The following is a 13,552-nucleotide window of genomic DNA, read 5'->3' on the forward strand; positions in this document are numbered from 1 at the left end:
AAACACTAAAAATGGGTTAAAACTTGTCATGGAAATAATTTGACATTTCAAGAAGAGCGCTGAAGAATTAATTTATCACAGGAAAGAGTGAAAATCTTAGATTTCTTTTCACTGTTGTTTCTATCTAGAATTACACATGGGTGTGGGGAGGGTTCACCGGGGTGTTCTCAGTGCTTTCTCTATATGATTTCGTTGACCGTGGGATTCAGGGTGAGATCCGAGAGAACGTCCTGAGCCTCAGGCGAGATCTGCATTCCAGGTACCACCTCAAAATCATTAATCGTGACTTTACTGCTTTTCTCATCAAAGTAGTATGTAGTGGATGGTATTGTTAAAATTACATCAAAAAGTATTGATGTTGAATCATATGAGGGGGTGGGAGTTGTCTTAGGAACTTGCCACTGGCTCTTATTGCCTGGAATGCAGCAGATGCGACGGCTGTTACACATTTCTTTGATTACTTCTCCATCTTCGCATTTTTTCCTGCAGTTACCTGCTTTGTTCCAGCATTTTTTTCCACCACCATAGTCTGGGTAACAAAAGGAAAGAGCGCTGATTTCAGGTTACTGATGCTCTCAATTTTACTAGCATGACTATTTATCTGCCATCCTGTAACAACCCTGTGGGAACAAGTAGACTATGGCTGCACGTTTCCTGCCTCCTGGTAGATACCCTGTTGCTAAAAAGGTCAGTTTCCAACCTTCCACCTGGCCATTTTGAACTTTTCTAAAAGTGAGATGAATATTACCATCAAAGCTATAGCCCAAGAATATGGGGAAAGGGGAGAGGGAGGAGAGGGGAGGGGGAAGGATGGGTGGAGGGAGGGTGATTGGTGGGACCACACCCATGGTCCATCTTACAAGGGTACATGTGAATCTTTCTAAATGTAGACTATAAATGTCTTAACACAATAACTAAGAAAATGCCATGAAGGCTATGTTAACCAGTTTGGTGAAAATACTTCAAATTGTATATAAAACCAGCACACTGTTAAACACAATTAGAATAAAAACTCTTATATTTGGAAACTAAATGATAAATATTAAACTTAGATAAGAAGGGTAGTAATAAAAAGTCAGAAATAATGAAGCCGGAAGTCATGAAATCAGAACACTTCTAGAAAGAATGATTAAGAAAAAAAAGAGGATAATAAAAATAAACAAACTCCATAGTGAAATAGTGACCTCTCCCTCTGCTCCCCCCAATCTAGCATATTAAAAATAACATAGAACCATCAACAACTGTTTACCAATACATAAAATCAAAAACCTGGGTGAAATGGTTAAATTCCTAAAAACAACTCTAGGGATGGCGTCGGAAGAAAATACGAACTTAAATAACTCCGTCAGTGTTAAGAAATTGAAATAGCAGTGGAACACCCTTCTCCCCAAAGGCTTTAGCCCTGGATAATTTTTTTAAATTGTGGTAAAATACACACAACGGAAAACATGCCATCTGAACCATTTAAAGTGTATAATTCAGAGGTATCAAGCACATTCATATTGTTATGCTACCATCACTAGCCCTCATACACAGAATACCTTCATCTTGCAAAACCGAAACTCTGCACCTGTTAAACAGTAAATCCCCATTTCCTTCTCCTCACAGCGCTGGCAACCACCATTGTATTTTCTATTTCTATAAATCTGCCTACTTGAAGTCCCTACCTTATCCGGGTGTACTCATACAGTGTTTTTTGTTTTGTGGTGGCTTATTTCACTTAGTATAATGTCTTCAAGGTTCAACCACATTTTAGCGTGCGTCAGAATTTCCTTCCTTTTTAGGGATGACTAATACTTCATTGTATGCATATGCCACATTTTCTTTTATTCATTCATCCACGGATGAATGTTTGGGTTGCTTCTACCTTTTGGCTACTGTGAATCATATTGTTCTCTTGGAACATTTTATTTATTTATTTATTTACTTATTTAATTACTATTGAGACAGAGTCTCACTCTGTCACCTTGGCTAGAGTGCCATGGCATCAGCCTAGCTCACAGCAACTTCAAACTTCTGGGTTCAAGGGGTCCTACTGCCCCAGCCTCCTGAGTAGCTGGAACCACAGTAACTGCTACAATACCTGGCTATTTTTTTTTTTTTTTCTATTTTTAGTAGAGACAGAGTCTTGCTCTTGCTCAGGCTGGTCTCCAACTCCTAAGTTCAAGGGATCTTCCTGAGTTGGTCTCCCAGAGTGCCAGGATTACAGGTGTGAGTGCCCAGGCCTATCTTACAATATTTAAAAGATGGGCTCTACTAATTTCACAGAAGATTTAAGTGACATTTTATATAACATGTTATAGAAAATATAAGAAGAAAAAAAGAAAGCTACTTGGCTTATTTTATAAGAGTGGTGTAATTTTCTTTATAAATACAGATGTGAATGTATCCTAAGTAAAATATTAGCCAACTAAATTCAACAATGTATTAAAATACATCATGATCAAGTAGAGTTTAACCTCAAGTGCAAAAAATCATCCAAAATTAGAAAATCTATCAGTGAAATTTACCACCTTTACAGAACTAAGGAGACAAATCATAGAATTATCTTACTGTAAGAAAAACCATGATTTGGTAAAGTTCATTGCTTATTTTTCATGAAAACTCCAGGAAAAGCAGGAACAGAAGGGAATTTTCTCAATTTAGTGAAGGTCATGTATCAAATTACAGAGCTAGCATTATCTGATGAAGAAACTCTAATTTCCACTGAGATGGGGAAAACAATGATACTCCCTGTTATTGTGATTATCTAAAATAATGGTGGAGAGCTGGGCACAGTGACTTATGCTTATAATTCCAGCTACTTGGGAGGCTGAAGTGGGAGGATCTCCTGATGCCAAGAGTTCAAGACTGGCCTAGGCAACATAGTGAGATCCTATCTCTAAAAAAGTAAAAAATAATAGTGGAGGATCTGGCCAATGTTAAAAGAAAACAAAAACAAAAACAAAACTGAAGTGTAAGGATTAGAAGAAAAAGATAAAATTGCCTTTCATTCTAGCAATCAATGATTATATATATGAAACAGAATTCTTAAACTGTCATAATTAGTAGGAGTTCAGTAGCTATGTCAGAGGGGATATGAACTTACAGGAATCAATAGCACTTTTCAACATCAATAATAACTAATTAGAGGCCAGGCACCATGGCTCACGCCTGTAATCCTAGCACACAGGGAGGCTGAGGAGGGTGGATTGCTTGAGCTATAGAGTTCGAGACCAGCCTGAGCAAGAGTGAGACCCCGTCTCTGAAAATAGCTGGGCATTGTGGCTGATATCTATAATTCCAGGTACTTGGGAGGCTGAGGCAAGAGGATCGCTTGAACCTAGGAGTTTGAGGTTGCTATGAGCTGTGATGCCACAGCGCTCTACTGAGGGTGACAAAGTGAGACTCTGTCTCAAAAAATATATACATAATAACTAATCAGAAAATATAATAAAATAGGTGGCACACCTATGAACCATCTTGTTTTAAACTAAAAATACACAAGACTTCTATAAGGGGTATATTTTAGATGTGATCTTGAATGGGATGACTTAAGCTTTATAAAGATTAACTGTACCCTAAATTAATCGACAAATTTAATTTAATTCTAATCAAGATTTCAGTGGAAGTTTTGAGATACTTGATTATTTTACTTAAAACTTTATAATAAAGAATAAATCCAGGTGTGGTGGTTCATGCCTATAATCCTAGCACTTTGGGAGGTTGAGGCAGGAGGATTGCTTGAGGTCAGGAGTTTGAGATCAGCCTGGGAAATACAGCAAGACTCTGTCTCTAAAACAAAGAAAAAAAGAAAAGAAAAGAAAAAGAAAGAAAATTTAACTAGATGTGGTGGTGTCCCAACTACTTGGGAGCCTGAAGTGGAAGGATCACTTGAGTAAGGAGTTGGAGGCTGCAGTGAGCTATGATCTTGCCACTGCACTCCAACCTGGGTGACAGTGTGAGACTCCTGTATATATAAAAAAAAAAAAAATTAAAGAGGGCGGTGCCTGTGGCTCAGTGGGTAGGGCACCAGCCCCATATACTGAGGGTGGCAGGTTCAAACCCGGCCTCGGCTAGCTAAAACAGCAGTGGCCACTGCAACCAAAGATAGCCAGTGTTGTGCCAGGCACCTGTAGTCCCAGCTACTTGGCAGGCTGAGGCAAGAGAATTGCTCAAGTCCAAGAGTTGGAGGTTGCTGTGAGCTATGATGCCACAATACTCTACTGAGGGTGACAGAGTGAGACTCTGTCTCAAAAAAAAAAAAAAAAATTAAAGACCACTGATAGCTAAGACTACTTTTTGAAAAAGCAGGACAAAGCTGGCTCTTATAGACTCTGACAAAGCCCTGGTGATATGAGAAATATGGTATTGTGACAAGAAGAAACAGACCAAGACAGCAGAATAAGGAACTCAGATATATGCAGTGACAATGAAACTACAAATCCACAGGGACAGCACAGATTGTTTACCATGTTGTGCTGGGAAAATGGATCACTCCATAGGAAAAATAAAATACATCTATGTCACATCTGGTGACTCAAAGGTTTAAATGTGAAAAGCAAAACTAAAAAGTTATTAGAAGATAACCTCAAAAATTCTATATCTGCATCTTTAATACTCTACTTCAATAATAATACACTTAATTTAAATAGTATTTACTTTGAAGTAAAATGAGAAGAATTAAAATGATCATCTTTTCATTAAAAAGAAAAAAAAGATAACCTCAGAGAAACCCTTTAGAATGTAAGAATGGGGATGGACTTCTTTAACCAAACCACCAAGCACAATGCACAAGGCAAAAAATTGTTGACTTTGGTTATCAAAATTATATTTCTGTTTAACAAAAGTATGTCCTAGGCAAATTTCATAGACAGGAAGATGACAGATTGGGAGATAATATTCCCAGTGACCAAAGCTAACTAGGGAACAATATAAAAAAATAAAGAACTCCTGTACATCAAGAAGAACTCACAGTTGCTCATTAGAATAATGGAACACTGGGCAAAGGATATAGACAGGCAATTAACAGTCACTTGTTTATTCATTCAAGAAATGTTTGTTGAGTACCTACTGTATACCAGGCACTGATCAAGATGCAAGAGTTTGCGTTCATTAAAAATTAGATTAAACTTTCTGTTCTCGTAGAGAGTTCAGTCTTTTGGGGAGATAATGAATAAGTCAGGGAGTAAGAGAAGAAAGTAAATGGAGATAAATGAAGCAGGGAAGAGGAATATGAAGCATGTGAGGGCCAAGTAAAGACTGTATTGAGGGCTCGGCACCTGTGGCTCAATCGGCTAAGGCGCCAGCCACATACACCTAAGGTGGCGGGTTCGAATCCCCAGCCCGGGCCCGCCAAACAACAATGATGGCTGCAACCAAAAAATGGCCAAGCTTTGCGGCGGGCGCCTGTAGTCCCAGCTACTTGGGAGGCAGAGGCAGGAGACTCGCTTGAGCCCGGGAGTTGGAGTTTGTTGTGAGCTGTAATGCCATGGCACTCTACCCAGGGGGATAGCTTGAGGCTCCATCTCAAAAAAAAAAGACTGTATTGAGAAGGAAGCGAGAGGGTGAGCTATGAGACTAACTGTGGGAAGAGTGCACCAAGCAGACAAGCAGCAAGGGCAAAGATCTATCTCAAAGTTTTTGAATAACAATAAGGTGACTATGATGAGTGTAGAATAAGTTAAATGGAGTCATCAGAGTTCAAATTGTTATTTGAATAACAATAAGGTGACTATGGTGTTCAGAACTCAAGAGTTGGAGGTTGCTGTGAGCTATGATGCCACAATACTCTACTGAGGGTGACAGAGTCAGACTCTGTCATCTCCAACTCTACGGTGTATCAGAGTTCAATTGTTATTTGAATAACAATGAGATGACTATGGTGAGTGTAGAATAAGTTAAATGGAGAGTCATCAGAGAATATATAATAGAGGCTGAGATCACATAGAGTCTTGAAGCCGTTGGGAGGAAGCCATTTACACATTGTGATTACAGGATAATAAAAGAAATACAGATTAAAACAGCAGTGTGAGATTGTACCCAGCACATTGTTAAAAATAATGCTGCAGTGCTGGTGAGAGAGTATAGATATCTCCCTGTCCCTATAAATGTCACTGATTTTTATTCTTCTTCCTTAAATGTAAGGGTTGTCCAAAATAAAGCATACAAACATTAGGCTTTTTTCATTGTCTCAATTCTTCCCTCTAATTTACATATCTTACCAGAATATTCAGACTTGAAAACCCAGAACACATCGATATTTCCTTCATTCCCCACATGCTGAATTTCAATGACCCATGGATCTTGCTTACAAAATCTTTCACTTTGGTCTCTTTCCTAGTCTCAATATCTCCCCTAGAACTTGAAGCAGACACAACTGGTTCCATGTGGATTATACAGAATTGTTCCTGATTGTGTCTGGAATTGCAACTGGAGTATTACTCAAAATCCTGAAAGCTGGCAGTGTCCTGAAAGATACATAGGGAGGAATTAATAGAATAAATAATTTTAGACATACCTTTAATCTGGTCGTTTGATTTCTAAGAATCTGTCCCATTTAAATTGGTGTCCAAATATGTAAAAATGGTTGTACCAGTATGGTCACTGATATGTTGTTAGAGAATTAGAAAAATGTCCCAAGTGACTATATCCAAATTATGGTTTATGTTACAATAGAACTATACAACTTCACAAGGAATGATGCAGCTCTTTAGATGGTGACATGGAAAGGTGGCCACAAAATATTAGGTGAGAAAAGAAGGCTGCATAACTATGCATCTACTGTGTTTATTTTATAAAAACAGAAATATTCAGATTTGCTTTATGTGAGTTTGATCATATATTGATATGCATCCTTAAAGTTATACAACAAAGGAGAAAATAGGTTCTCTCTGGCAGCAGTTTCAAGGTTCTGATCATGACTTTATGCAAACTAATTGAAAAAACAGTGATTATTAAAAGCTTAGGCTGTCATCATAGAAGGGAGAAGGAAAGTTAGCTTTATCTCTCATACAATGGCTTTGCAGATATTTTCTTTTTCTTTTTTTAAAACAGGGTCTTGTTTTGTTGCCTGGGCTACAGGGTAGTGGTGTCGTTATAGCTCACTGCAACCTCAAACTCCTGGGCTCAACCCTGTACTACTTTTTCTAAGTTTTTTGTAGAAATAGGGTCTCAGGCTGATCTTGAACTCTTGGCCTCAAGCAATCCTCCCACCTTGGCCTCTCAAAGGGCTAGGATTATAGGCGTGAACCACTGCACCTGGCCTCTGCAGGTATTTTCTGACCTATTCACTGAATTCTAGAATATTAGAAAACAAAAAGAATTTCATTTACAGCTAGAACAGGACTTTTAGGGCCAAGAAATCACTGGGAAGTGGGTTTAGGAATCATTTTGAAGTGCTGGTGGAGCTGGAAAGGGAGCTGAAGTGAATCCAGCTTTTATCAAGTCCCTTAGGTGGCAACGTGGATTATAGAACCAAGTTGGAATTGCCCCTGTCTGTTGAGGATAACTTGTCTACCCTTGGATCTCACCACCCCTACCAGGGACATAGCCCCAGTATGGGAGCTGTGGAGCTGCTCAGGTTGGGGGTACAGAGACACATTAGAATTTTCATGAGCTGGAGCTCATTGTGCCCCCATTTTTGTAGCTTCCCTGGGTTCTCATTACCTGGAATCACTTGGGGTAGGAGTGCAAGTGTAGGAAGAGCCAGAAGCAGGAGTCTCATAGTCCTCGGGAAATAAGAGGAGGTACAGCCAGGAGCTCGGAACACTGTGTGCAGTGTGACTCTGAACAGGAGTTTTATTGGGCTCTCTGCGGTGGGGGAAGGGGGATGGGCACTGAAGCAGACAAACATGTAAAAGCTTACCCATGCGAAACTTCATTCTGTTGGCTGATGCACTGATTGAGCATCTGACAAGGCACAGGGAGAGCACACAGAGGGTTATGTCACAGGCTTTGAGCAGGTGTTTGGAGTTATGGAGAGGGAGGACTCACACCAGGCCATCTTCCCGGGCTTCCCCAGACCTCTTGTCAGGATCCAGTCCTCCCTCCCAGACCCTCTCACTCTAGCATAAGCCTTAGGTAGGGAGGCTTATGTGAACTCATGAACTACCTCTGTACCTGCTCTCTGTATGCTAGACAGTGAAATTCCTGAGAGTAGCAGCAGTGTCTTTCATTTTTGAACCTCCAAGGGACAAAATGTGTTCTCAGTGAAGGTTTGTGAAACTAAAAGATAACAAATGCATGACCATCTATAGGCCGCATACTTACATATGTGCCACCAAGGAAAATGATTGCCCAAAACAATGGAAGTGACTTGCCATAGAGTTTGTGGGAGATCATTTATATTATAAGATTCAAAGGAGGGTGCTACCCAGTGTTCTCAAAAAATGCTTCCTAAGCCCCTGAGGTAGATGTACAATAACTTAAGACGTTACTTTTGACGAGAGAATAATAGGGGCCATGGGAGGTCTACATGTTGTCTGTGAAGACCTCAGCATTTAGATCTGTCTTTGGGATGTGGAACCTCGATCTCACCCCTGGACTCAGCTTAGGTTCTGCTTTGCTGTAGTTGCTTTTCACCCTCTTTCAACCCTTGCTCCCTCCTGTTTGCTTGGCTCTAAAGGTCCCCGTAAAGATTTAGAGGAGGTTGTTGATGTTCCTTTTCTGGAGTTGATGGCCTCAGCTGTGAGAATAGTTTGCCTATAGGAATTAGCAGGGAGGTCAGGTCATACACTTAGGGAGACTATTCTCTTCTGGATGGAACCCTATGGAAAGCCTAGGAGGGTGGTAGACGATTTCCAAAGTTAATTTTAGATTAATATGTATGTTCTAACAGGCTGAACTCCTTTACTATGAAATGGCTACCTAGAGAGGCAGAGGGAGATCTGCAAATGATTTTTAAAGCTGGGGCTAAGTGATGTAAAAGGAGGGAAATCTACATAAATTGAAGAATGTCTTTTCTAATTCCTTCCAAGCATAATGATCCACGTTTTTCATTTTATGAATGGTTCCTATCCATGTCCTGTTGATGACAGAGATCCCTGGCCAATTCTGAACTAAATAACTTGAGAAAAAAAATTTTTTTTATGCTACAGAAAAGCAGGAAAAGCTGGATTACCTCTACTCCAATTCATAGAAGTTGGCCTCACATCTGAGATGGTGGTGGTAGTGGGATTGGAGATGAGTTGTTTATTAAAAATGTATCCTGAAGGGAGAGGGCTTGTTATAGGGGAGGAGATTAATGGGTATAGTCTGTGGTATCACAACTAGTCCCTGGCCCAGTGCCCTCCTTTAGCCATCCTCATCAATAAATAAATCAAGGCCCTTGCCATTAAGAAACACAGTGGAGGGATATTAGTTGTTGTTTGCCTATTGTACTTCTCTATTGCTGAAAGCTGTTCTTATTTTTAAACAGCCTTATTGAGATACAAATTATAAACCGTGAGTGTTTAAAATATGTAACTTGATGATTTTGACACACATATACTTGTGAAACCTTCACCACAATCAAGAAAATGAACGTATCTATTTCTCCAAAGCATGCTTCATACCTCTTAGGAATCCTTCCCTCCCACTTCACATTGCCCTCTCTCTCCATCCCCGGTCAACTCAGATCTGCTTTATGTCACCATGCCCTAGTTTACATTTTCCAGAATTTATATCAAGTTACATAAATGGAGCCACATAGTTTGGACTTTTTTAAAAACAGGCTTCTATAAGTCAGAGTAATTATTTGAGATTTATCCATGCAACAAATTTCAACAGTTGCTCCTTGTTATTGCTGAGTAATACTCCTTTGTATGAAATAGAGTACAGTTTAGCCATTCAGATATTTGGTTTGTTTCTACTTTCAGCTATCACAAGTAAAGATGCTGCCAACATTCATGAGTGAGTCTTTGTAGGAACATACACCTTCTGTTCTTTTGGGCAACTACTTGGGAGTAGAATGGCTAGACTACATGGAAGGTGTCAGTTTAACTGATTAGGAGACGACTATACTGTTTTTCAATGTGGTTGTACCATTTTGCATTCCCACCAACAATGTATGAGAACTTCAGCTCTTCCATGTTGTCTCCAATACTTGGTATAGTCAGTCTTTTTAATTTTATCCATTCTGGTATGTACCAGAATGGTATCTCATTAGGGTCTTAGTTTTTAATTCCCTAATTACTAATGATGTTGAAGATCTTTCCACGTGTGAAATTGTCAGTGATGCCCATTTCTCTCAAGATCTGCTTTAAAGACCCAGTAGAACTGCTAAATTACACTAATGTCAGATCTCAGCATGCTCAAGAGTGACAACTGGCAAAGTCTGACGAAGGAAGAGATAATTTATACTCTGAAAGAATGGTGAGATTTTGCTAATTTATATAAGCATAACCTAGAATGGCAATGAATTCTAGTGTATGATGTTTTCTCCCATACTAAAAAGCATGGCTCTGGAAATCAAGATGTGAGAGTGAGAGTGGCTCTTTTTCTTTTCTTTGTTTTTAAACTCACTTTTATTGCACATATTTAAGGTATAAAACATGATGTTTTGATGTCCATATACATATTGAAATGACTGGTTCCTTTTTGTGTTATACCTAATAGCCCGCTCACAGAATTTTTGTCCTTACACCTTTGCGTTTTGCTGGTTTAGAGGTCTTAATTTCTTTTTAATATTTAAAAATTTTTTCTTTCTTTTTCTTTTTTTTTGAGACAGAGTTTCCCTTTGTTGCCCAGAGTAGAGTGCCATGGTGTCATAGCTCACAGCAACCTTAAACTTTTGGGCTCAAGCAATCCTCTAGTGTCAGCCTCCTGAGTAGCTGGGACTACGGGTACCCGCCACAATACCCAGCTAGGTTTTGTTTTTGTTTTTTAGAAATGGGGTCTTGCTCTTGCTCAGGCTGGTCTTAAATGGCTGACCTCCAGCAATCCACCTATTGGGGCCTCCCAAAGTGCTAGGATTACAGGTGTGAGCCTCTGCACTGGGCCCCAATTTTTCTATTTCTGATTGTAAATTGTCAAATTATATATATTTATGGGGTACAAAGTGATGTTATGATTTATGAATACAGTGTGGAACAATTAAGTCAAGCTAATTAACATATTTATCACTTTAATTACTTATAATTTTTTTGTAGTGAGACCACCTGAGATTTACTTTGTGAGCAAGTTTGAAATGTATGTAATTATTTACTTGTAATTACCAAGCTGTGCAATGTATCTCAAAGAAAATAAGCTTGTTCCTTCTGTATAATTGAGGTTTTGTATGCTTTGACCAGCATTTCTCCATCTCCCCTGTCCCAGCCGCTGGTAACCTTCCTTCTACTCTCTGCTTTTTAGAGTTCTATTGTTTTAGATTCCATATATATAGAAGGGAGAACATGTGGTGTCTGTCTTTCTGTGTTGGCTTATTTCACCAAGCACAATGTTCTCCAATTCCATCCATGTTGTTGCAAATGACAAGATTTCTTTTTTTTTTAAAGACTGAATAGTATTCCATTCTATAGATGTACTATGTTTTCTTTATCTAGTCATCTGTTGATGGACATTTAAGTCAACTCCATAACATGACTTTTATGAATAGTACTGCAATGAGCATGGAGGGAAGATCTCTCTTCCACATACTGATTTCAAATCTTTTGATGAATATTGAGAAGTGGGGTTGCTGGATCTAGAAGTCTTATTTCAAGTGGGAGAAATAGTTTTGTTGAATTGGAATTTAAGATCACTACCTGGTAGTTTTGAGTTCTTCATGACATTGAACTAATAGACAAAGAAGTGGATCCTTGTGTTGGCTGAAGGGATTGATCCTAATTTCCAAGCAGAAGTTATGCTGCTATGCAAAGTGAGAGGACTGTGTCTTGAATCCAGGAGGGTCTCCGGAGTGCCTTTGAGAATTTCCATGTCTAATGCTAAACTTCAGCTTTTAGAAATAAAGTTTTGAGTCAACTTAGGAGGTAAAGCACCTCAGCTACTTGAAGTACTAAGGACAAAGGGAATATGTATACAATGTGTAGCGAAAGAGGGAAGTTATAAATATTGACCACAGTCTCATTACAAATTACAGACATGGGGATTGTAGTAGCTATGCACATAATATTCCTTTTCTGTTATTTTATTTCTGTTATTCTTTGAAACAGGAGGAATTCAGTCACTGGGGGCCTTGCAGGGTTAGAAAACAAGACTGATCCTAGGTCTCAAATAAGAGATGGGATTTAAAAAAGCATTGAACAATGAAATTTTAGCAAAACATTTCAGTTAGGATAAAGTGAATGAGAGAAAAGATGAGATTAGTGGTGTGAACTTCCAATTTAAGCTTGATAGCCTCATGGTAGCTGGAGAGAGAGAAATTGAGAGTGAGAGATCCATGAACATAGTACAAGGAAGCATAAAAATAATTAGACAAGTTAAGTGTAGGAAAGAACATTTGGTTTGGTTAGTTGTGGATGGAACTGTCTGGAAGCAAAATAGTTTAGGACCCTACTAAGAAGCATATGACTTTGAAGGTACCATATTGCAAAGGAAACCACTAACCCTTAACTAATAAAGTCTTTGAATATCTGAGCTATAAAACAAACTTTGGTGTTTCAATTCCACAACGTAAGGTAGGCTTCAAAGGTAAGTTCCCAAACATCAATTTCAGATATGATCAAGGGTTGAGGAGAACCCTCTGAGGGGATGGATTCAGGGTCCAGAGAACAAAGGGCAAAGCAATTCATCTCAGAGAGCAGAATTAGGGCCTCAGCTAAAACTCCCTACTAGGCTCAGAGTCAGAACTTCACAGTATGGGCCTAATGACATTTCAACATGGCAACGGACCAATGGCTGCTGGTCCTTCCAAAGAAGAATATTTGTCGCAGTTACTTTACTCCTGATCCAGCATTTTACAGGGTGTATGTATAAGTGTGGGTGGACAGATAATTTGTTTTTTGAGTTGACAGGTTGTCAGACTGGGGAGACCCACATCTGGACCTGATGGTGAGGCCATGCCTTGTTCATTAATGCTGGGCTTTGAGTTGGGTTGGACTTTGGATTGTGTCCCTGGAGAAGTAATTGAGTGTGATCTATACATAGGAAGAAGAGATTAAGTGGATAAGGCCATTTCAAACAGTCGTAGTCTGTTGGTGCTCACTAAATACTCAAGTGCACCTCTCTCATTTTAGAGCCTTTCTTGCAGGTAGGTTGGTGTCATGTGACTGGGCTCTGGTCAATGGAAATAAGTAGAAAAATGATGTAAGTAATTTCCTGCCTTGGCCCTCAAGGACATCTTATATGACCTCCGAGGCCTTTTTCTCCTTGCTATAATAATCTTAGAAGTCACGTGTTTCAGATGCTATAACTCCAAGAGGGATGGGATCTATGTGATCCATGCTGGACTTAGGATAAACAAAATAAATTACTGTTAAGCTACTGAGATGCCAAGATTTGTTACTGTAATCTAATATATCCTATCCTGTCAATACACCACTTGTCACATATTCTTTGTATCCTTTTCTTAGAACATTCTACCTGTGATTTTTTTTTTCCCATGGCTATTTCCCTTAGGCTTTAGCTTGACCGTCACATTCTCAGAAGGAATTTC

General features: G+C 39.1%; 1 protein-coding gene across 1 annotated transcript; it reads right to left on the reverse strand.

Annotated features, from left to right (window-relative positions):
* Positions 1-179: 179 nt before the first annotated feature.
* LOC100952693 (beta-defensin 118) lies at positions 180-7,753 on the reverse strand. Its single transcript, XM_003802628.2, has 2 exons — positions 7,648-7,753; positions 180-529 (listed from the first exon to the last, which is right to left on the reverse strand). The coding sequence occupies exons 1-2, from the start codon at positions 7,703-7,705 to the stop codon at positions 180-182; spliced, it is 408 nt and encodes a 135-aa protein (XP_003802676.1). The 5' UTR covers positions 7,706-7,753.
* Between the last annotated feature and the right edge of the window lie 5,799 nt (positions 7,754-13,552).

Source organism: Otolemur garnettii, unplaced genomic scaffold (assembly GCF_000181295.1).
Source record: "Otolemur garnettii isolate 467f Iridium unplaced genomic scaffold, OtoGar3 scaffold00251, whole genome shotgun sequence".
NCBI lineage: Eukaryota > Metazoa > Chordata > Mammalia > Primates > Galagidae > Otolemur > Otolemur garnettii.

What these genes read in the sequence shown, in the direction of transcription:
- LOC100952693 (XM_003802628.2), bottom strand. Translation starts at nt 7,705, where the DNA reads ATGAGACTCCTGCTTCTGGCTCTTCCTACACTTGCACTCCTACCCCAA. An exon ending in CCTACCCCAAGTGATTCCAG is followed by an intron (nt 530 to 7,647) that starts GTAATGAGAACC and finishes TTTGTTACCCAG; the next exon opens with ACTATGGTGGTGGAAAAAAA.